Source organism: Pelophylax lessonae (assembly GCF_965119305.1).
Source record: "Pelophylax lessonae genome assembly, chromosome: 11".
NCBI lineage: Eukaryota > Metazoa > Chordata > Amphibia > Anura > Ranidae > Pelophylax > Pelophylax lessonae.
Window position 1 is genome coordinate 51209107 of NC_138778.1, and position 25437 is coordinate 51234543.

General features: G+C 43.6%; 1 protein-coding gene across 1 annotated transcript in view; it reads left to right on the forward strand.

The window, feature by feature from the left end:
- Nucleotides 1-18510, forward strand: part of SAMHD1 (SAM and HD domain containing deoxynucleoside triphosphate triphosphohydrolase 1) — a 140200-nt gene extending 121690 nt beyond the window's left edge. The window contains exons 15-16 of the mRNA XM_082271899.1: nt 9099-9236; nt 18276-18510. Of these exons, the coding sequence (XP_082128025.1) occupies nt 9099-9236; nt 18276-18416 (279 nt within the window). The 3' untranslated portion in view covers nt 18417-18510. The remainder of the gene's footprint in view (nt 1-9098; nt 9237-18275) is intronic.
- Nucleotides 18511-25437: the final 6927 nt, after the last annotated feature.

Consider the following 25437-nt stretch of genomic DNA (forward strand, 5'->3'; position numbering starts at 1 on the left):
TCTGAATGAAGATATTGTACTACCTTCCTTGTGTCCTCAGCCCAATCATCATCGGGAACATGCGTTGCATTCCTTGGATGTGGTTCGGGCAATCTGGGTATACCTGAAAGCTACGGAATCATTCCGTAAGACGGATTCACTTTTTGTGATCACGGATGGCCCCAGAAAGGGGTTGCCTGCATCTGCCGCGACCATTGCCAAATGGATTAGACAGACGGTGGTACAGGCTTATTCTATTAAGGGTCAGAGTCCTCCGTTCCCTGTTAGGGCGCACTCCACTCGAACGCTCAGTACTTCCTGGGCCTTTCGCCATCAGGCGTCAGTGGTCCAGGTATGTAAGGCGGCCACCTGGTCGTCGGTACATACCTTTACAAAATTCTATAAAATTGATGTGATGGCATCGGCGGATGCCTCATTTGGCCGCAAGGTTTTGCAGGCCGCAATTTGAGGAGACCGGTGGTCTACCTCGAGGGTTTTTTTCTGTTTGAAAAATTTCTTTTTGTTGAGTCTCATCATTAAGGATGAGCATTGTAAACTTCTAGTTGGCACCGGTTGGGCCTTCTAGATTGGGATTTGATTTCCATTTTCCCACCCCTCATTTGTGATACTGCTCTGGGACTTCCCGAAGGTGCTGTATCACCGAGGACTACGTCTGTCAATGAGCGATAGAGAAAAATGGATTTTTGTAAAATCTTACCGTAAAATCCTTTTCTCTTAGCTCATTGACAGACGTAGTCCCCGCCCCTCTGTTTTTGAGTTGGGTTGGGTTAAATTCTCTAAGCACTGCTTTTGTGACATAACTGATTTGCTGTGGCTGAGAGAGAGAGGATATACCCTCGGGGACTGCCCCTGGGGTGTGGCCAGAGCATTTTTATTTCCTGTCTAGTCCTGCTCCTGTGGAGGCAACATAACCCGAAGGTGCTGTATCACCGAGGACTACGTCTGTCAATGAGCTAAGAGAAAAGGATTTTACGGTAAGATTTTACAAAAATTCATTTTTTGTCAAACATGGATCAGATCAGTCTCATCACCTCCAAATGGATCCTTTTTAATTGGAAAAGCCTTGGGCCATTGAACACTCTGCATGCACTCCCAACCCAACTGTATTCTGGTGGAGGAGTCCTACAAAATTTCCCACTTTCTGTATTATCCTGTGTAACCATGGTTTATGTGTCTATAAAATATTGTTTGCAACATGCCATTCTGTGATGGAAATTCTTGTATTTTTCTACCCTTTTTTGTTGTCCACAAAAAAAAACCACAAGGCCAGTTGTGTTTTGTCCAGTGACCTTTTGAGTGGATAAAGGCTGGAGACATTGTATGGCACCTCTCAGGGATGTCTTCGTCAGGTTATTTAGACTTGTGTAAACAGATCTGTTAGAGCCGGTTCACACTACTCCAACTTGTCAGGCGACCAAGCGCCTGACAAGTAGCTCTCCATGCTGTGCAATGGAACCGTTCTAATCAGAGCGACTCAAGTCGCTCTGACTTAGAAAAAGGTTCATGCACTATTTTTGGGCGAAGTCGGAGCAACTTGCATTGACTTCTATTATAAGAAGTCGTTTGCAAGCCGCGATGAAGTCGTGCTGCACGGGCGACTTCAAAGTCGCCCAAAGTTTGGGCGACTTTGAGTCGGAGTAGTGTGAACTGGCTCTTATAGGTATCTTCTCTCTCTTAAATAATTAGAAAGGGCAGGGGGTCGCAAGCAGCTGGAACAAAAGCCTTTGTTTTGTTCAATAAGGTTCCAGGTTTATAAAGAGGTTTGTTTTTTACACAAGATAGAATACAACTCTCACAGATCTGTAAAGTAAAAAAGAAAAATATTCTAACGCAGGCCATTTACTAGCAGAATTTTGTTAGAAATGTTTCATTTTAAAAATGTTTGATATATATATATATAATATAATATAATATATATTTATATATTTTTTGTTATCTGTTAGTGGGGTCCAACTGGCATTTTTTAGTGCAGTTGTGAGAATTAAAAGGCATTGGATTGAATATATGTTCTCAAATGATCAAACTCCTAATAGTGAATGTTTTGGAAAGTCCATTCACTTAAAACAATTGTTAAAACACATTTTCTTTAAGTGCTTTCAAAAGGCACTTGTCAATCCACGAATGTACTGATGAGAATTTACACACATATGTTCAAAAATCTATTATCTATGGGCTGCCTTATGGGCCCTACTCAATTACACTACCCACACACTTCCTGTGGATGAGGGAAACTTCCCTGCTGAGCTTTTGTATTCTGACATCAGGGAGACCCCCCCCCCCCCCCATGTCAGAATACATTTATCAGCATTGCAGGCTATAGTCTTCTCCATCTGTGGAGGTTTCCTCTGATTCAGAGGCAGATGTGGTTGCCCCGGATGCTCCCCTTCCTGCCCTGATTAGTTCAGTGCGGGATACTTTAAAATTGTCTGATAAGCCCATGCCGGCAGGGACGCGGGTGGCTTTTGGCTCCCAGAAGTCTCCAAAAGCTGACAGGGTTTTCCCTTGTCCCAGCACTTTTCACGATATTGTGAATGACCAATGGCGGCCCGTTAAGCACGTGTTTGTGGTGCCAAAACGCTTTAAACACCGGTATCCATTTGCTGAAAAGGTCTCCAACCGTTGAACGGTGCCACCTAAAGTGGACCATCCTGTTTCCAGATTAAACAAATCTACCCTTGTGCCTGTGGAGGATTCCCCAGTTTTTACGGATCCAGTGGACAGGCGGGTGGAATCCCTTTCCTGCCATCTTCACGTGCTGGCGGGTTCCAATTTGAAACCGTTTTTTGTGTCTGTGCTAGTCTCACAGACGGTGACAAAACTGATTAGGGGTTTGCAGAAGTCTTTGGACCCCGAGACTGTTCCCCCGGAACAGCTGGAACTGTTGGACCAGGTGATCTAGGCTCTTGTGTTCCTGTGTGATGCGTCTTTGGATACGGCTCCCCTTTTGGACAGGGTCTCGGCCGTGGGCATTGTTTTAAGACACATGGTCTGGTTGAAGAGATGGTCGGCTGACCAAGCTTCTAAAAAAGCCTTAGCTGATCTCCCCTTTCTGGGAGACAGGTTGTTTGGTGACTCATTGGATGAGTTGATCAAGGGCCTGACTGGCGGGAAGAGTACTCTTCTTCCTCAACCCTCCAAGGGTAAGACACCCAGTTCTGAGCGGGGTCCCTCCTTTTCTGCTCATAAACGTTTTTTTCTCCAGTCGTCTGTCCAGGACAGCACAGGAGATATAGGCTCCACCTCCGGAGACAGGAAACACAAAGGATCAGGTGAATAAAGGGGCGGACACCCACCATCTTCCCCAGTCTTTTGTGTTTCCTCCCCGGAGGAGGAGGTGGGTGTGGAGCTCTGCTGTACCTGTCCTGTTCAGAGAGGGAGGTCAGCGATGGGGGCCCCCGGTGGCCGGCGAGGCTGTATCCGGCGCATCTCCTCCTGGAGCCCGGGGAGGGCTATGTCCACTGCCCGCAGCGATGTACCGAGGGCTTCAGACAGGCAGTGGGCGCTTGCGCAGGCCTCGAGTTCCGGCCTTTGGAGCGCATCGGAGGAGGGCGGGGCTTCCGGTGCATCACTTCCGGTTCCGGCTCTCACAGCGGTGATGACGCCGGAGCCATGGTGGTTTATTTAAACTGCTGAAACCGCTGCAGGTCGGCGAGGCTTCCCTGGGCAAGAACGCAATGGCGGGATGCTGCAGGAGGAAGCGGCCTCTCTCATGGAGACTGCAGGACCCAGCGGTGGTGGCGCCATCCCAGCTCAGGTAGGTGTCACAAAGGTAGCCTACTAAGCTGGGAGAGGGGGGGTGAGTACAGGGGCCCTCAGAATGCTGTGATTCCCCAGTTTGTTTTTATGCTCCCCCCCCCCCCCCTCAAAGCTGAGTCCGGGCTAATGAGCCTAGGAACTCTGGCTTAGCTTCTCTGGCAGGGGGAGGGGGTGGCTATTGTAGTTTATCCCCCTCCTTGTTTTTTTCTGTTAAGGGTCTCACTATTGCCTTGTTTTTTCCCCTCTTCTCGTCTTCAGGCTCAGCCCAAAGACACAGAGAAACCTTCAGGGAAGAAAAGATGCCCGGCCTGTGCTGCTAAGTTTAAAGAGGGCTGGAGTAAACCCCTTTGTAAACCCTGTATAGACAAATTGGTCTATAAGGAGTCAACAGGGGCATGCAAGGATTTAATTGCAGGAGTCCAAAAGGAGATGAAAGCAATTAAAACTATGCTGATTAACATAGAGACCCCCAAACAGCCAGCAGAAGCCCCCTAGTTTCAGCCCCAGAGGAGGGTGTAGAAGCAGAGGACTGATTCCCTTGAAGAGCTTAGTGAGGCAGCTTCTTCCAGGGAGGTCCTTGAGTTAGGGACTAAATCTCCTAGGTATAAGTTATCACTGGAGGAAGTTGATGCTTTACTAGGAGTGATTTATGAGACCTTAGAAATTAAGGAAGAGCAGGTCTCTCTGTCCCTACATGACAAAATGTACCAAACCCTGAAAGAAACTCAGTCTAGGGTATTTCCGGTACATGACACTTTGTCAGACTCCATTAAGAAGGAGTGGGTGGAGCCTGAAAAGATGTTTTTCCCAAAAAGCTTAAAGAGGAGGTTTCCCTTTAACGAGGATCCCTCTTGTATTTGGAACAAGGTTCCCAAGCTGGATGCAGCCTTCTCACAATGCGCCAAATCTACAGACCTGGCCTTTGAGGATATAGGTGTCCTCAAAGAGCCTATGGATAAGAGAATAGAGGTTCTCCTTAAAAGGTCATGGGAGGCAGTTATGGCTAACCTAAAGCCAGCTATGGCCACAACAGTGGTGGCCAGAAATCTGGAGGTTTGGCTGGATCAACTTAAAGCCCATCTGGAAGGAGGGACTTCCCGTTAGGAAATTCTGGATTCCCTTCCTATGCGGTCAAAAGCGGCCAGGTATATGGCAGATGCTTTGGCAGAATCGGTCAAGTTGTCCGCCAGAACTGCAGCCCTGGTGAATTCTTCACGTAGGGCCTTGTGGTTGAAGTCATGGTCAGGGGACTTAGCGTCCAAGACGAAGCTTTGTGGTATTCCCTTTGAAGGGGACCTCTTATTCTGTCCAGACCTAGAGAAGGTCCTAGACCGAACAGCTGACGGGAAGAAAGCTTTTCCAACAAAGCCCAAGAAAGCTCCAGAGCGACGTTTTTTTCGTCCCCAAAGACCACAAGGGCAAACTTCCAAAATGCCAGCCACTAAAAAGCAGTGGGGGAGAGGACAACAAAAGAAGGGTATTCTCTTTTCCTCTCCTAAAAAAAACCCCTAAACCCCAATGACCGGGTCCCGGTGGGGGGAAGGTTGGGTCAGTTCCTCCCACAGTGGGAAAGCATGACCCAAAACAGGTTCATACTGAGGATTATCAGGGAAGGTTATCGGATTCAGTTTCAGGGTATTCCACCCGCAAGAACAGTTCTGACCTCCCCTCCCAAAGATCCCCTAAAGGCGTCTGCACTGTTGTCGCAAATTGGCGACCTTGTGGACCAGAGAGTTCTTGTTCCAGTGCCCCAAGAAGAAACAAACATGGGTTTCTACTCGCACGTCTTTGTGGTGAAAAAGCAGTCGGGGAATTTTCGGCTAATCCTGAACCTGAAATCTCTGAACAGATGGGTGACCTACAAGAAATTCCTGGATGGAAACCATCTTTACGGTGAAAGCCATGCTCCCCCAAATTACTTTATGGCTTCCCTGGATCTAAGGGATGCCTATCTTCATATCCCGATTCATAAGAAGTCTCAAAAACTTTTAAGAATAGCGATAAGATGGGGAGTGCTGTTCGCAATCTGCAGTTCAGAGCCCTGCCATTCAGACTGAGTTCTTCTCCCAGGATTTTCACCAAAGTTCTGGCAGAGGCACTGGCTCCCTTAAGACTAAGGGGAATCTCGGTCATTCCGTATCTGGACGACCTTTTTATCTTTGCCCATTCCTTTCCCCAGTTACAAGAAGACTTACGGGTAGCCACCCGGTTCTTGGAGGACCTGGGTTGGTTAATCAACAAGGACAAATCCAACCTGATCCCAACACAAGAGTTGTGCTATCTGGGGTACAGGATAAATTCGATAGAGCAGAAAGTTTTTCTCACTCTAGAAAAGGGGGAAAAGGTAAAGGCGACAGCGGCCGCCCTGCAATCCAACATGTCACTGTCCATCAGGACAGCTATGTCAGGCCTAGGGTTCCTGGCGGCAACAATCCCAGCTGTTCCTTGGGCAAGAGCTCACTTTCGGTGTCTCCAGGCCAACATCCTGAGAGTTTGGGACGGGAGACAACAATCCCTGGACAAGACCATCCGTTTATCTCCAAAAGCCAAGCAATCGCTCCTGGTGGTGGAGGAAAGAAGAGAACCTCTGGGGAGGCTTTCAGTGGTCCTTCCCAATATCCGTCCGGATAACTACGGACGCCAGTACCTGGGGTTGGGGAGCCCACTGGGGAACGAGGATGGCCCAGGGAGGATGGCCCAGGAGGAAATCTCGGGAATCGGCCAATTGGCGAGAACTGAGGGCAATCTGGGAAGCCCTAAGAGTGTTCTCCAAAGACCTGAACGCACACCATGTACAAGTCCTATCGGACAACGTGGTGGCGGTCGCTTATGTCAACAAGGTGGGACACGGTGCCCGTCCCTGATGCAGCTGACAGCGAACCTTTTTTCCTGGGCAGAAGCAAACCTGAGCTCTATTTCCGCAGTCCACCTAAGGGGTGTGGACAATGAGATGGCAGTCTCACTCATGTCTGCACTAACCCAGCTGCTGGTCCCAGTTTGATAGCGGAGCGGTTGTAGTCCGTGTCCCAAAACGCACAAAGGTGTTTCGTGCAGGCAAAGATGGCCCTTTGCATGGGTGTTTTGATAGGTACAGCCAGGGCCGGCGCTACCACTAGGCAAGTTAGGCAGCCGCCTAGGGCGCCTGGCCACTGGTTTCAATTCCCCTTCTCAGTCTCTCCCTCCCTCTCCCCTGTGCTGTGCAGCAGCGAGCCTCTCTGGTCTCTGTACTATATAATCAATCACTGACAGACTCACTGTGATCGGCAAGTGTCCGCCGCTGACTTTTTTTCAGTCTGATGTCCATGTCTGTCTCTGTTACTAACTCTCTCACGGAGTCTCAGAGTCTAAGATCTTGGTTTAGAATTAGAAGCTACCCTGATCCGGGGGCCGGGGGGGAGGGTGTTAAGGTGGTTATTTCTGACTGCTATTAAGTTAGACATCTGATTTCAGTAAAGCTGGCCATATACAGTACTTAAAGATTTTTTTTGTTCAGTCTGCAGACTAAGTGCCGGTTCACACTTGTGCGGTTTGCGAGATCGCATCTAATTAGGAGCGCACTGCTCCTTCATTACATGCAATCTCATGTGCGGATGCGAGTTCAGCCATACACTTTGTATGGCTGAATTTGCAGCGCATCCACAGCAAACTCGCACATGAGCCTTTTTTTGAGCCGCATCAGAATCGGATCGCACAGTGGTTCACACTTGTGCAATCCGATTCTCTGCGAACTTGCAGATCGCACTGCGATGTGCGATCGCAACTGGAGGTGTCGTTTAACTTTTAGGCTTGGTTCACACTTGTGCAATGCGGGAAGGCTGCGAATTTGCAGCCTGTTCCCGCATCGCATCCGCACCCGCACATCTGGCAGTTCACACTGCCATATGCGATACGCAGGGGGTGTCAATTAAATGTTAACGACACCCCCAGTTTGATCGCATATCGCAGTGCGATCTGACAGTTCGCACAGGATCGGATCGCACAAGTGTGAACCACTGTGCGATCCGATCCTGATGCAGCTGAAAAAAAGGGTCCTGTGCGTCTTTGGTGCGGATACAGTGCGAATTCAGCCATACAAAGTGTATGGCTGAATTTGCATCCGCACATGAGATCGCATGTAATCAAGGAGCAGTGCGCTCCAAATTACATGCGATCTCCGAAGCCACAATAATGTGAACCGGCTCTTAATTGACACCCCCTGCGTATCGCATATGGCAGTGTGAACTGCCAGATGTGCGGATGCGATGCGGGAACACACTGCATATTCGCAGCGTTCCCGCATCGCACAAGTGTGAACCGGCTCACACTATTGCGATATGGGAACGCTGCGAATCTACTGCGTGTTCCAGCATCGCATTCACAGCACAGGCAGTTCACACTGCCATATGTGAAAGGCTGGGGGTGTCAATTCAAAGTTAACGACACCCCCAGGTTGGATCGTGGGGTATACATGTGCAGGGCATAGGAGGTGGAGCCGAGGGGGAGGAGCCAAGGGGGCAGCAAAATTAGGTTTCGCCTAGGGTGTCAAAAATCCTTGCACCGGCCCTGGGTACAGCCATATAAATGAGGCCTTTTGGCTGTAAGATAAATACATTGTTCAGATTTGGACAGCATTCTAAGGCAGTCAGCATTTTCAAAGATGGGGCCCCCTGAAGTTCGAGCAAATTCCATTTGTAGGCAGCGGAATTGATTAGAGAATAGCTGGCTCAAAATTTTGCGAGGAATTACAATTAATGAAAGTTTGGTGAAAAAGTACAAATTTTTTTACATAATTCAATCTAATTATGGGAGACCTCCAGGTTCCCATGATTATTAAAGCGGCAACATTACTTGGTATACGTTGTCCCCAGCTAGCCTCCACTTGCCCACCGATTGCTTCTTGAGACTACAAACAGACATTCTCCTTTACACTTTGCAGTAGAGAAAGCCACACATGCAGTACTACTTAATACTAGTGTCAATGTGCAAATGCAGCTTGCTTTAAAGGGGATTCAGCATACATTGACTCTTCCTACATCATTCAGATTCACTTAGTCTTCAATTTGACCTCCTCAACTGCGTCAACCTGCTTCAAGCTGCTTTTGGAATCCTTTTGGCTTAAAGCAGTTCTGACGTGAAAAAAAGCCCATTGACACAGGCCCTAAAGTGACTGGCCTAGGTCAGTTTGCGGAATTGGTTGATCTAATCCGGGGTCAGTGATATGCATTTAGGACAACTTACTGCATTTAAAAAAGGGATTGTTTAAAAATGTTAGAAAGTGTAATATAGACAGTGTGTGTAAATGTGATAACATGTCACACTTTTGTATGTGACTCTCTCTGAGATTTGTTACTTGACATCCCCAGGTGTCTCAGCTTTTGCCAGAGAAGTTTGCCGAACAGATAATCCGCGTTTACTGTAAGAGGATGGACGAGAAGAGCCTGGAGGCTGCCAAGAGATATTTTGTGCAATGGTGCATGGACCGAGACTTCTCCAAACCTCAGGTCTGTGATTGCAGTGGAGCTGTTGGATGTTTCTGTCTTAACCTCTATGTTTTTTACAAGTGAAGTTTGTATTGCATTTAATAAAAGTATTGATCCATTTTTTTGCAGATCATGTATATGTCATTTTTTTTTTATGCAGTATTCGTTGGAATCAAAAGCTGATTCAGTTTTGTGAGATTACTAGCAAGTACTTCATTATAAATTGTGAAAATCTCCAGCGCAAATAGTAATGTGAAAGTGTGTGTGTATATATGGTTGCTGCTAATGCCACAGAAAGGAAAAAAATTAAAAATAAAGAAATATATATTCTTGCTGCTGACAGTAAAAAAGTTTGCACCTACACTTGTGTATTAAGAACTATATTAAAATACAGTACTGCGGAATATACTAATGTAAACGTAGACCCACAAATTCTCAAATTCTGCAATATCCACTGTTTATATCAATACCAACAATAGTGAAATTAGTGTATCAATTGCTCATCAATACCTACAATAGGGAATTAGTATATCAATTGCTCATACTTTTATGTCCATTATTACTGTACCCAGAAGAGAATAATCCTAATAGTGCTCACTGTGTATTAAGCTTTATTCTTGGTTAAAAGTAAGGAATTACCACTCCATTTTTTTTTTACAGAATAATATCTCCTGTGTGTCTTTAAAATGCTGCCTCTGTGTACCTCCTCTCAAGAGGCTGCATTTTAAAGATCCACACAGGTGATAAACATTTGGGGACACTGATACTGGTATGGCGGTGATCAGGATGCAGGTACGGGGTATTGGGGTGATCAGGACGCTGCTATAGGGGGTATGGTAATGATCAGGACGCTAGTATGGTGTATGGGGCTGATCAGGATGTTGGCATGGAATGACTGTGATCAAGACGCTAGTATGGTGTATGGCGGTGATCAGGTGGTATAGGGCAGTGATGGTGAACCTTAGCACCCCAGATTTTTTGGAACTGCATTTCCCATGATTCTCATGCACTCTGCAGTGTAGTTGAGCATCATGGGAAATGTTGTTCCAAAACATCAAGGGTGCCAAGGTTCGCCATCACTGGTATAGGGTATAGCAGTGATCAGGATCTTAGTATGGGTATGGCGGTGAACAGGACGCTAGTATGGTATATGGTGGTTATCAAGATATTGGTATGGGGTATGGATGTATCGGGACGCTGGTATGGGGTATGGCGGTGATCGGGACGCTAGTATGGTATATGGTGGGGAACAAGATATTGGTATGGGGTATGGCGGTGATCGGGACGCTGGTATGGGGTATGGCGGTGATCGGGACACTGGTATGAGGTATGGCGGTGATCGCGACGCTGGTTGGTATGGGGTATGGCGGTGATCGGGGGGCTGGTATGGGGTATTGCGGTGATTGGGACGCTCATGTGGTATATGGTGGTGATCAAGATATTGGTATTGTGGTGATCGGGACGCTGGTATGGGGTATGGCGGTGATCGGGACGCTGGTATGGCGGTGATCGGGACGCTGGTATGGGGTATGGCGGTGATCGGGACACTGGTATGGGGTATGGCGGTGATTGGGACGCTGGTATGGGGTATGGCGGTGATTGGGACGCTGGTATGGGGTATGGCGGTGATTGGGACGCTGGTATGGGGTATGGCGGTGATCGGGACGCTGGTATGGGGTATGGCGGTGATCGGGACGCTGGTATGGGGTATGGCGGTGATCGGGACGCTGGTATGGGGTATGGCGGTGATCGGGACGCTGGTATGGGGTATGGCGGTGATTGGGACGCTGGTATGGCGGTGATCGGGGCACTGGTATGGGGTATGGCGGTGATCGGGATGCTGGTATGGCGGTGATAGGGACGCTGGCATGGGGTATGGCGGTGATCGGGACGCTGGTATTGTATATGCAGGTGATCGGGATGCTGGTATTGTATATGCAGGTGATTGAGATGCTGGTATTGTATATGCAGGTAATCGGGACGCTGGTATGGTATATGCAGATGATCGTGACATTGGTATTGGGGTATGGTGGTGATCAGAACCAGCTGGTCTTGTACCTGGTCATATGATCCGCTGTGTCTCTGGGTGACACGGCGATCCCCAGGCTTCAGGTGCCTGTTCTGTGAGGCTCGCACAAGCCTTTGATGTGGAGGAACGTACAATGGCTGTGAGTGCTGACCAGTGTGTTCTGGCGGGCGGTCCCCGTGTCAGAACACAATAGCACAGCAAGGGGGGAATCACTGTACTAACATTGCATAGTTAGTACAGCGACCACCTCCATTTTTGTTTGTTTTTGTTTTTTTTTTAAGGCTGCTGGGTTGAACAAAAAAAAATTGTGTGTACAAGTACAGTTGTGTCAATAAGACAATATTTTATATTGTGCAATGAAAGTGCCAAGCAAACATTAAAGAGTCCAACGTTTTTTTTTTTTTTTTTTAATCAAATTGATTTGTAGCTGAAAAAATCCATTACGTTCCGGGGGATCAACAGACTCCCCTTCATCGGGGTTCAGCAATTTACAGTGCCTTGCAAAAGTATTCACCCACTTGACTTCTTAACTATTTTGTTACATTACAGCCTTAAGTTTAATGTTTTGTTAATCTGAATTATATGTGATGAGTCCGAATACAATAGTCTAAGTTGGTGAAGTGAAATGAAAAAAATATATACATAAAACAATTTTTTAGAAATCGAAAACAGAAAATTGGCATGTGTATGTATTCACCCCCCTTTGCTATGAAAAAGCTCTGGTACAACCAATTACCTTCAGAAGTCACATAATTAGTGAATTGATGTCCACCTGTGTGCAATCTAAGTGTCACATGACTTATTACATATACACACCTTTTTTTGAAAGAAGAAAGCCATTACTTTCAGCAAAAAACGAAATGGCACGTTTTGAGTTTGCGAAAAGGCATGTGGGAGACTCCCAAAATGTATGGAGGAAGGTGCTCTGGTCTGATGAGACTAAAATTGAACTTTTTGGCCATCAAAGAAAACGCTGTCTGGCGCAAACCCAACACATCACATCACCCAAAGAACACCATCCCCACGGTGAAACATGGTGGTGGCAGCATCATGCTGTGCGGATGTTTTTCAGCAGCCGGGACTGGGAAACTGGTCAGAGTTGAGGAAAGATGGATGGTGCTAAATACAGGGATATTCTTGAGCAAAACCTGTACCACTCTGTGATTTAAGGCAGGACAATGACCCCAAACACACTGCTAAAGCAACAATTGAGTGGTTTAAGTGGAAACATGTAAATGTAAATGTGTTGGAATGGCCTAGTCAAAGCCCAGACATCAATCCAATAGTCAATCTGTGATCAGACTTAAAGATTGCTGTTCACAAGTGCAAGCCATCCAACTTGAAGGAACTGGAGCAGTTTTGCAAGGAGGAATGGGCAAAAATCCCAGTGGTAAGATGTGCCAAGCTCATAGAGACTTATGCAAAGCGACTTGGAGCTGTGATTGCCGCAAAAGGTGGCTCTACAAAGTATTGACTTTAGGGGGGTGAATAGTTATGCACATTGACATTTTCTGTTATTTTGTCCTATTTGTTGTTTGCTTCACAAAAAAAAAAAAAACCTCTTCAAAGTTGTGGGCATGTTCTGTAAATAAATGATGCAAATCCTCAAACAATCCATGTTAATTCCAGGTTGTGAGGCAACAAAACACGAAAAATGCCAAGGGGGTAATACTTTTGCAAGGCACTGTAGATTATGCTTAGCCACTTCCCGACCACCCCGCCACCTTTTTACTGTGGCAGGGTGGCTCTCCTGCGCAAACCGACGTATATCCAAGTCGGTCACGCGTGGGAAGATAGGGGGTGGTGAAGCTGATGCGCGGGTCAGGCGGCTCCCATTGCTGCCTGACACCTGCAATCGCTCCCCGCTGAGGGAGAAGGATGGTCAGCTGCTGGAAACACAGCCAACCGTCCTTCTCCCTGGAATTATCATAGAGCCCCTGTGATCCTGATATATAGGATCACATGTCTCTATGGTCACCTCAGAAGCCATGACTCCCCTAGGGTCACATTTAACCCTTTGATCACCTATACTGTTGACCCCTTCCCTGCCAGTGTCATTATTACAGTAACAGTGCATATTTTTAGCACTGATTACTGTAGTAATGTCACTGGTACCCCCAAAATTGTCAAAAATGTCAGGGGTCCGATCTGTCCGCCGCAATGTCGCAGTCCCGCAAAAAATCGCAGTTTGCCACCATTACTAGTAAAAAAAAATAAAAATGACAAATCTTTCCTGTAATTAGTAGACGCGATAACTTTTGCGCGAACCAATCAAAATACGCTTATTGCGATATATGTAGCAGAAAACAAATTGGCCTAAAATGTTAAATTTAGATTTTTACATGTTTTTTTTTTTTTTGAGAATGTGATATAGCAGAATGTGAAAAATATTGCTTTTTTTTTTTTTTTTTTTTATAGCGCAGAAAATAAAAATACCACCTAAAGAAAGCTCTATTCGTGGGGAAAAAAAGGACGTCAATTTTATTTGGGTATAGCGTCGCACGATCGGGCAATTGTCCGTTCAAGTAACGCAGTAATCGCAAAATAGGGCTTGGTCATTAAGGGGGCAAATCCTTCCGGTCTTAAAGTGGTTAAATTAACTCGGATTCAGATAACCATCTAGATCTGTACTGTGGTGTTCTGCTTGGAACAGTTTTGTAAGACAGAATATATTATACACTTCCTGACCATATAAAAAGTCACACATTCCAATATTTCATTGGCTTTGATTACGGAATGCATTCGCTGTGGCATTATTTTGATAAGCTTCTGCAATGTCACAAGAGTTATTTCCATCCAGTGTTGCATTCATTTTTCACCAAGATCTTGTGTTGATGATGGAAGAGTCAGACCACTGCATAAAGCCTTCTCCAGCACACCCCAAAGATTCTCAATGAGTGTTAAGTTCTGAAAATGTCTCATGCTCCCTCAACCACTCTTTTGCGATTTAAGCCCAATGAATCCTGGCATTGTCCTCTTGGAATATGCCAATGTCATCAGGGAAGAACAAAATCCATTGATGGATGAACCTGATCATTCAGTATATTCAGGTAGACAGCTGACCTCTTTCTTTGGGCACATGCAGTAACTTTCCAATAGTTTAGTTGCTTAGTTAATTCAAGGTGGTGACCTTTTTTTTTTTTTTTTGGCCAGGCAGTGTATAATATAATAGTACCATTGGCAAAACCTGCCTTGTTAAACTATTTCAAGAAATGTGACCATGAAAAAGTTTGAACATTTTGTTTAAAGCCGTGAGCGATTTGGAGACAAGCACAGGTCGGAAGGGAAAAACTTTTCTGGAGGATAAGACCGAAACTCGATCTTGTAATCGGACTGAATGACTTTGTGGACCCATTTGTCCTGTACCAGGGAGGTCCATGGATCCGGAAACCAGCGTAGACATCCCCCCCCCACCCCATAGACGGGTAAGGGCACCCCTTCATGCAGAGGAAGCCTTGTCCGCAGGTCTGGAGGAGCCCGCTTATGGCTTGCTCGACCAGGTCCCCTTGAAACCTCCGGTGGAGGCCTTGAAGGGCTTGGATCCCTCATCTTGAGACCCTGAGGGACGAAAAGTCCTCTTTTGAGCCAAAAAGTATGGCCCCAGTCTACGACGGGGCTTCATATCCTTAGAGGCCTGCGGAAGAAGGGTACTCTTCCCCCGTGTGAGGCTCTTAATGACGTCATCCACGGAAGCTCCAAACAGGCAATCCCTCAGGAGAAGATGTACATTGCGTGGTGTGAATCTCTTTGGGTTTACCCTCACTCCTTTTCAGTGGTTCGGATATTGGTTTTCCTCCAACCGGGCTAGAGCAGCACCTGGCCTTGAGTACCAACAAGGGCCAGGTTTCAGCCTTGGCGGTTTTCTTTCATCGTCCATTGACCACACATTCTTTGGTTGCGTACCTTTATCCAGAGAGTTCCACACTTGGCTCCTCCAGTGCGGTCTCCATTGCCGCCATGGGACCTCAGTTCTTCAGAAACCTCCCTTCGAAAGACTTTGGGAGGTCCCCCTGCTTATGTTGTCCCAGAAGGTGGCTTTTTTTGGTGGCTATTACTTTTGTGTGCAGGGTGTCGGAGCTGTTGTTTAGTCGTTAACCTTTCCTGGTGGTTCACAGGGATAAGGTGGTTCTTCATCCCTGTCCGTCCATCGTTCCTTCTAAAGGTCGTCTCTGATTTCCTTTTTAATGATGACATTGTATTGCCTTCCCTATGTACCAGGCCTAAACATCCTAAGGAAATTGCCTTGCATTCCCTGGATGTGGTTCGGGCAATCTGGGTGTACCTGGCAGCTAGGGAGTCTTTTAGGAAGTCAGACCCACTATTTGTATTCACAGAGGGGGACCTCAAAGGGCTGGCTGCTTCTGCTGCGACCATTTTCAGATGGATCAGACACCGTGGTTCAGCCCTATTCAATTAAGGGTCAGATTCCTCCTTTCCCTGGTAAGGCGCATTCTGCTCAGGCGCTTAGGGCCTCCTGGGCCTTCAGTCATCATGTGTCAGTGCTGCAGATTTGTAAGGCGGGCCACCTGATCGTCAGTTCACACTTTCATAAAGTTTTACAAGGTGGATATGTTGGCATCTGCGGATGCTTCTTTTGGCCGCAAGGTTTTACAGGATGCTGTTTAGAGGACATGGTTCTCCCTGAGGGTTTATTGTGTTTTTTTTGTTTTTGTTTTTTTTTCAGGTGAGCTCCAGTTATTTATGGTTGAGCTCCCATGTTACCTGGTTGACTATGGTTTAGCCTTGAATGTTTTTCTTGCTGCTCCCATCCCTCATGTTTGACACTGCTTTGGAATGTCCCAACGGTGAAGAAGATAAGGAGCTGTGTCCGTCAATGAACAAAAGCGAAAATGGGATTTTTGACTTACCGTGAAATCCATTTCTCTGATGATTATTGACAGACACAGCACCCACCCCTCTGTGGAGTTGACTTTCTTCTGACACTGCATGTAACAAAACTGGTTGACTATAGCTGAGAGTTGGAGTATACCCCCTGGGACTGCCCCATAGGCGTAGTTATTTTTTTTTTTTTCATGCCTAGTGTCCTACCAACTGTGGGGGGCAATATAACCCAACGATACAAGATAAGGAGCGGAGTGCATCAATGAACATCAGAGAAATGGATTTTACGATAAGTCAAAAATCCCATTTATTTTTTTCCCCCCCAATATTTTGTCTTTTTTTTTTTTTTTTTTCATATTTATTACAAAAAAAAAAAAAAAAACAGTGGTGATCAAATATCACCAAAAGAAAGCTCTATTTGTTTGAACAAATTATATAAATTTAGTTTGGGTACAGGGTTGCATGACCGCGCAATTACCAGTTAAATTAACGCAGTGCTAAATGGCCTGGTCACGAAGGAGGTAAAATCTTCCGCAGCTAAAAAAAATTAAGTTAGCCAATTAAGAGAATCTCTTAAATGTATGTCGAGGCAACATTTTTAAATATGCAGTACATCTCTGTACCACATGCACATTTCCCAGTGTTTTATCCCCTTAAAGACTGTGCAAGTACAGAGCAATACCTTTTTATCTTCCAGTAATGGTCTCAACTCTTAAGCTGGATACACACTATACAACTTTTGTTGTTAGATTTTCTTTAGATTTACCTTTACCTTTACTATGTAATGCAAGGGCCTGCCAGATTGCATACAAATTGAAAGTGTTTAGGTCTGACCTGATTTTAGTAAATCCTAAACGAAAAAATCTAAAGACAATTGTATAGTATAGGCCCATTAGTCCTGTCGTGGGCTGACCGCTTTGTGTCCTTTTTGTTAAACCACTCAACCCTTCCCACTCGGATCTCTACAATTAATAAACTAATTCTGTAGTCGAAGACAAGAATTTAGGCTTGGTTCACACTGATGCCGTCTACTACATTGCATGTCATTTGTACAGGAATTGCAATGGAATTGAGCCATACATTGCTTTGGCTCCAAATTTTCTACATTAGCCGATGGCTAACATGATACAAGACTCCGCCTTTTTATCATAATGAATCACATTGTAAAAGATCTTTTTTTCCCTTCTTTCTGTGATCAGTAAAATATAATCTACTGTGAATAAATTTCAAATACAAGGTGGAGCTGCGCTGATCGAATGTGAAGGGAAAACAAATTGTGTCAGTGTGCTGGTATTTTGTGCCTGAAAAAAGAATAAAAAAAGAATAAAAAATAAACACAATTCAACAAAAGCTATGTATATGTGCACCATTCAGTATATAAATAAAAAGTGATAAACTAGGGTTAAGTTGCTTGTACGTGAAAAAAATTACAGAAATAAATACAAAAACAAATCATGTATATGTGCACCATCAAATATCTGAGTAACAAAGGTGATAAATCCTGTGACGATATAACAATAATCAAGTCCAAATACGGTGGAGTGAGTTAGTGCACTCCACAGTATTTGGACTTGATTATTGTTATATTGTCACAGGATTTACCTTTGTTGCTCATATATTTGATAGTGCACATTTACACGATTTGTTTTTGTATTTTGTTTCTGTGATTTTTTTCACGTACAAGAAACTGAACACCTAGTTTATAACTTTTTATTTATATACTGGATGGTGCACATATACATGGCTTTTGAATTGTGTTCTTTTTTTATTCTTTTTTCAGGCGCAAAATACCAATTTATTTATGTTTTCCCTTCATATTCGATCAGCGCAGCTCCACCTCGTATTTGATAGCATTCTTCAGTTTTGGTAAGGCTGATCGGCAGCTGTAGCTATCACCTGGTTTTGATTTTCTCTAGATAGCGCAGGGGCCACTATTTTTGAATTTTATTGTGAAGAAATGTTCTACAATATTAAAAAAAAAAAAAACTTCTAATCTAATGGGCCTGTGAAGCACTCAACCCTTTTGAAGATGTTTGTTTAGCTATTTTAGGCTGTTGTATTGGACATGTCAGAATGTAATCTCTGTTGGATCTTTGTAGCGTTACAATTTGTTTGTATCGGTTTGTAGCCTTTACTACTTTCCATTCTTCCTTCCCCTGACTAAAATGAACCTGGCGTATCTGTTTCAGGATGGTGATGTAGTAGCTCCGGATATGACTCCGCTTAAGGACAGCTGGCGTGATAAAGAGGACGAAAATGAAGATCAGCAACATACGGAGTCTCTGCACAAGTCCAGGACCAAGCTTGTTAATCGATTCAACAGTTCATAGACTCCTGTGAAATGCCAAGCTCGACAGTTCTATCTTTTATCTACCATCTGTACTGTTGGAACAGTTAACATCACACAGCATGAGGGCATATTATTGGGCACCTTTTTTTTTTTTCTTTCAAGTGGTGATCTTAAACCAATCTTGTGTGCTCCTTTAATCTTTCAAGGACTCTGACAGCACAGTTTGCCAGGTTCTCTCACTCTCTAATTCTCAGATTCAGCAGTTTTACATTATGGAGGGTGCAGGAGGAAGAAAACTTCCTTAGCGTGTCTTTATCTTGACTGAGTGGAGGGGTGGAGTCTGTAGGCCATTGTCAAGGCCGGCCATACAATTTTCTGTACAATTTTCTTTAGAATTACCTTTTAGCTATGTAGTACAAAGGCCTGCCTAACTGGATACAATTTAAAGTCTTGTTTCGTTTTGACCTCATGTTATATGGTTTTTGGTAAATCTAACAGAAAATCGAACATGCATGGCCAGCCTAAGACCTCACCTCTTTAGTCCCCTAGAGATTCTAAAAAAAGAGAAGCAACAAAGCCTTAGATTTCACGACTGCTAATCATATGACATATATATATATATATATATATATATATTTTTTTTTTTAATGCTGCTTGAGTCTTGCTTCATTATAATACAAGAAGGAAGACTGGGCAGTGCTTCCTTTTAAATGTATGCAAATAACCCTGTTGAATAATGGAAAGGGCTTCTGGGTAAACACTTTTTTTTTTTTTTCCATGCAAGTCTTTGTGTAAATGCCACTCCTTCTCGACCTTTTAGGCAGGCTTCATAATGTTGTTTTTTCTTGCTGTAATGCTTCTTACTGCACATTACCAAAACACAAAGCACTCTGCGTTGATTTACCATTTGTATAGAGTGGCACTCCAGCACAAAAATACAGAAGCTGTTGATAGACCTTCACTGCTGCACACCACAACTCCCATACCTTGCATTGCGGTGCATAGGCTAGCTAGACTAGTGTAATTCGAGGCATTTTGATGTCCAAAGTATGGCGCAGCAACGTAATGGATAAGTGTGAAGATGCCCTTTACGTATCGGCTTGTGCTGACCCTGGACATTGCCTGTTTCCAACACTGGGCCTCAGCAGTATGGTGCTGGTGTTCTGTTTATCATGTGAATGGCCACCACTGACATTACTGAGGTGGAATGTACAAGAAGGGAGACTTTCGCCACTAGATGACAATATCCCTATTCTAACGGTCATCTGGAATTTGGCATTTACCCAGAGTTCTTTTCTTCCCTTGTGGAGGTTTATTTTCCAGAGTTTAATACTATAACTAATAATAATAATTATTCATTTATAATATATTGATTTTATTTTAATTTTATGTTTAGGCTTTAGAGTCGGTTCACACTGATCTGACTCGAAGTCGCCCCGACTTCGGGCGACTAATGAAGTGCAGCGTGACTTCGGCGCGGCTTGCAACGAATTCCCATAATGGAAGTCAATGCAAGTCGCTCCGACTTTGCCAAAAAAATAGTGCAGGAACCTTTTTCTAAGTCGGAGCGACTTGAGTCACTCTGTTTAGAACGGTTCCATTGCACAGCATTGGAAGCTACTTGTCAGGCGACCAAGTCACCTGACAAGTCAGATCAGTGTGAACCGGCAGTTAGAAGGAATGTTTTGATTTGCTTTCAACAATGTTTCATTCTTCAGATCTGTTACTAGCATTTTTAGATGGGTTTTATTATGCTTTTATTTAAAAGTAGGAAAAAAAAGTGTCATAATCATTGCAAACCATTATCAGGATCCGACCATTAGATTGTCATTTTTCTTTTACTACAATGTTACAAGCAATCAACTCCGACTTAAGATTGTCTGTCTCTATTTGTTTTCTTTGCCTTCTTTTAAAAATGTCTTTAGTTTGATGTTTGGGTGCGCCAGCGTCCGTTCTGTTCAAAATTTTTCCCTGTTATGTTTCAAGGGTGAACTTTCTTATCAAGAATTATACTTTATGTGGGATAGCAAAAAAAATGAACATGCATTGGTCTGATGCCACAGCTGTCCCCCACCAGCTTGAAGATCAAGTGATCACATGACCACTGATCGCTCAGTACTCATTGAGCAAAGAGCGGTGTCCGTCAGTCACTGGCTCTGTGCTCAGCCCTTCAGTGCCTACTGGAGCACAGGGCTGTGGAGGGGGGCAGAGTGGCTGGTTCAGGTTCTCAGTGGGGCAGTATTATTGTCCAGATCCCTGCAGAGCCTGCTCTGTGACGTCAGCTGACAGCAGGCTTTAGCCTCCTGTCGGCTAAATCTGGGTCACAAAGAGTGCACTCCTGTGATCCAGAAGAGAAGTTGGACCAAAAAAAGCTTTGGCCATACTTCTGTTTTTAAAGGAATGGTATAGGGCAGTGGTCCTCAACTCCGGTCCTCAGGGCCCACTAACAGGCCAGATTTTAGGTATTACCTTGGGGAGATGCAGACTAGAGTACTGCAATCACTGAGCAGCAAATGATATCACCTGGGATGTATTTCAGTTATCTTGCAAACCTGGCCTGTTAGTGGGCCCTGAGGACCAGGGTTGAGGACCAAGGGACTATAGGGCATTCATTCAGTACATATTTTCTAACATTTGACTTAAATCAACGTTTGTTGTGTCTTTCATATCTTAAGCTTAGCTAGTCATTATTATTGTGTTAATTATGGATATTTGCTGATAAGCCACTAAAGGAAGCTCCTAATGGCTTCGGGCATTTTTCTCTCCCTTTTTTTTTTTACAGCATATCCAAAAACACAAAAAAGTGATATTGCAGCTTACAGTCCTGAGAGGTAATGGCTGCATTAGTTCATTTTTTTTTTGGCTTTTTCATCTGCTGATTCTGACAGCAATGCACTTCTTGTCCTAGGATGACTGTGATTACTCACTTTTCTGAACTGGGATAGCACTAAAGCCAGCCATAGATGGTGCGATTTTCATTCCTGCAACCAAACTGACTGTGTTGATGGGGGATTCCCTCCCACAGAGCTTTTGTATTCTCCCGATTGGGGGGGGGGGGGGGGAGCCATCCCTGCTGGGGAAAGACACAATGATTATTGCTATCAGCTATTTCTGGCAATAATTGCATGAAAAAGCTGTCAGGCTGGTTGTACCCAAGTTGATTTATTGATCAACTTGAATACAATCAGCCTGCTCAAACATGGTTCGAATCTCGGCCAGTTTGGACCGTCCGTCTATGGCTGGCTTGACAGGACAGAACAACTGTCCTTTTGTACATAACCTAGATAGGTGAGATCTTGTAGGTCTTAGAACAATGTAATTAATGAGTGCAGCACAGTAAGATTAGCAGCTGACAAGATTTCCAGTAGATTAGAGGTATTTTTTGCACTGCTCAAACAGATCTAACCATTCTTTCAACAGTGTATATATCAGACCAAAGGGAAGGAAAAAAGAGCAGTTCATTTTTAGATTTTATATACACTTTTAACAGCTGTTGAAATAAGTTATCAGCCATGCAGGTAGAACATTAATTTGAATGCCTCACTGGCTTACATTATGGGAAGAAGCAGTAAAGCCTGCTACACACCACTAGTTTTTTAAATTGACAGCTCAGTTTAGAAACAGTGCACTAACATTCCAATGTTTGTACAGCGATCTCTCCTGCTGGTCTATTGTCTTCTTTCAGACCGGCTGCCATATACATGGGCCGAATGTCGGACGGTTTTTATTGAACCTGGCTGTTGTCGCCCCATGTGTACCGGGCTTTAATCACAGCCTTTGGGGTGGAATTTACTAAAGTCAAATGGACTGAGACTGCACTTTGCATGTGCAGTTGCACTTATTTCCTCCAGGACATAGTAAATGTGGTAAACTTAAGATTTACTGTACATCATCCAATCGTGTACAAGTAAAATGCGGTTTTGTTTTTTGATTTTTTTCTTACACCTGATTGTGTATTTTACAAAGTAAGTTTTACCACATTACATTTACTAAGTAAGATGAGTGCATCTGACAAGTTCACGGTCTATTTGTCTTTAGGAAATTAACCCCAATGTGTAGCACTGGAAAGCAGCTGGAATGTATAATGTGCAAAGATGGCTGCATGGGTATATACATATAATTACATAAACAAATAAAAAAAGCCTACTACATTTTCATTAGATTACATCGAGTTATCATCTAAAAGAATTTATTAAAAGCACTATGCTTTTTAAATGGACTCTGTCAAAAGGAGCTATTCCCTGGCTAACAGTCTGCATACAAGTGGCTAGTTCAGTAATTGCACCCTCAGTATGTATGGTATATTCACTCCTTTGACCTAGCATACTGCACATGCCAGGTGATGTGTTTGCCGACATAATATAAAATTGAAACCGATGAGACTTCATGTCAAAACTAGTGCAGATGAGCATAGAATATAGTAGGTTATAAAAAAAAATCTGCTATGGACAACCGCTGTATTATTCCTCTGCTCTAATACAAACACAACAGGTTCAAACTTCATCCACTCTGTTTTCATCTGGAAATAATGTTATGTTACCACTCTAAGTCCGTAATATCTTTATTTGGCTTGTGTTATACTTTACATGCACATTATTAAAAGGGTTTTGTTTTTTCATGTTCCACTGTTTTGTTTTTTTTTTTCTTGTGTGTTATTTCTAATATAATCATGTTTGGGCTCCAAAATGTTTGTATTTTTCTATTTGGATATGTGTTAAGAGTTTTTTTTTTTCCTCTTGCTATATTTCTACAATATAATATATATTTGTAAAACGGGTTATAGGAGAATTGCAGAAGTAGTTTTAGTCTCATAATCCTGTTTTTAAATGTTTGCACTATAGCTAGAAAACTGACTTGGAATGTGTGACTGGTGGAATAAACCCTCAACTTTGCCAACCACTTTGAGTTGTGTGTGATTTCCTCTTTCAGTGTGTTTTATACAATAAGGACCTGCAGGTAAGTATTATACATTTTCCTGTTTATGTCATTTGTCTCACTTTGACAGGTCTGCATTAGAATACATTTAGATATCAGTAAGGATTGCCTATTTCTTTAGGGATGCAGACACTGATGCTTTTCTCATTAGAACACTGAGAATCGCTCTGGTGATTATAATGAAGACCAACTCACCCATTCTGGATTCTGTCTAAAAATGAAACCATTTAACAGATTTCTTCTATTTCTACAGAACTGAAAAAGGTAGGAATCTGCAGTTATGTTTTACTAAAATTCATGCAGCCCTATAAAGGAAAGATGTCTATTCTCGCCTATTCTGAATGTGCTCTGTTCAAATAATCTCTCCAGTGGCCGGCTTCACTGAAAAGGAGCGATAGCCATAGACTGCAGGGCCTATCCAGTGACGTCACCCATAGGCTTACTACAGGACTGTCCCTCCTTTTACACTGAAGCCTGCACTGTGAGCCAATCATGTGACTGGACTGGAGCGTCCTCGAAATATGTAGGTTTAGACATTTTTTCTTTTATGGAGTAGCTGGAATAAGCTAAAGCTGAATATCCACAATACAATTTTCTTTAGGTTTTTTTTTTTTTTCTTAAGATTCACCAAAACCATATAATATGAGGTTAAACCCAAACACTTTCAATTAGTATGCAATCAGGCAGGACCCCTATACTACATAGTTGAAGGTAAATCTAAAGGCAATCAAACAACAAAAGTTGTATTGTGTGTATCCAGCTTTAGAATGAGATTTGAGCAGATTTGGATATGGTTAGGATTTGACTTGAATGAACCACTTAAAGCCTTTACTGACACTTTGTTTACATTTAAAAATCCAGTGATTTTTTTTTTATTATATATATATATATATATATCTCAAAGAATATCAAGTTAATTGATTTCAGTACATCATTTCACAAAGATTTCTTTCTTTTAATTTTGATGATTATGGTTTACAGCTAGTGAAAACCCAAAATTCAGTATCTTGGGAAATTAGACTAATACATAAGACCCCCCCCCCCCCCCCCCAAAAAAAAAAAGGGTTTTTAAAACAGAGATGATGGCTTACTGTAAGGTATGGCCATTATGTATATTATGCACTCAATAATTGGTCGGGACTCCTTTTGCATGAAGAATTACTGCAACAATGCGGTGTGGCATGGAGGCCTGCACTGCTGAGGTTTTCTAGAAGCCCAGGTTGCTTTGATAGCAGTTTTCAGTTCATCGTTGGATCTGGTGTCTCTCATCTTCCTCTTGATAATACTCCACAGATTATCTATGGGGTTTAGGTCAGGTGAGTTTGCTGGCCAATCAAGTACAGTGATACCATGACCATTAAACCAGGTATTGGTACTTTTGGCAGTGTCGTGGAAATTAATATACGCTTGTATGTTAATAGAGTTAGTGGAAATTAATATACGCTTGTATGCACAAACAACTCTGTTGCGCTAATAAGTGCACTTTTGGATATTGTACGTCAAGCGCAATTATTCCTGTTGTGCTAAAAAGCACAGTTCTCAGCTCTTTTGTATAGGGGCAATGGAGTGCGCTCCCTATCCTTATGGGCCATACACACTATATGATTTTCTGAAGACTTTTTCCTTTAGACTTACCAAAACCATATAATATGAGGTCAAATCTAAACACTTTCAATTTGTATGCAATCTGGCAGGCTCTTGCACTACATAGAAAAGGTAAATCTGAAGGAAATCTAACCACAAAAGTTGGATAGTGTGTATCCAGCTTTAGAGATTCAGACACACACAGGCTGTTTCAGTTTGAATGCTTCCAAGTTTGTCCTGCGTTAAAACAATGGGCTTTGTTTATTTATAGGGCAACAAAAGAACAAAGACAGGAAGTGATGGCTACACCACATCAGCCAATAAATTCCAAATGTACAGTCACTTGACATAAGTTACTCATATAGAATCAGCCAATGACACAATTGTATACATTGAAATATATGACAGGAAGAGGAAGTACACAGATGTGAATTAACAGAACAGTGTGCACAGCTTATTGTCAGCCGACAATCTGCACGTGTGTACGGGGCTTTAGTCTGTACGTCACAACTGTCCTTCCAGCAGACATAATCCGGTCTCTT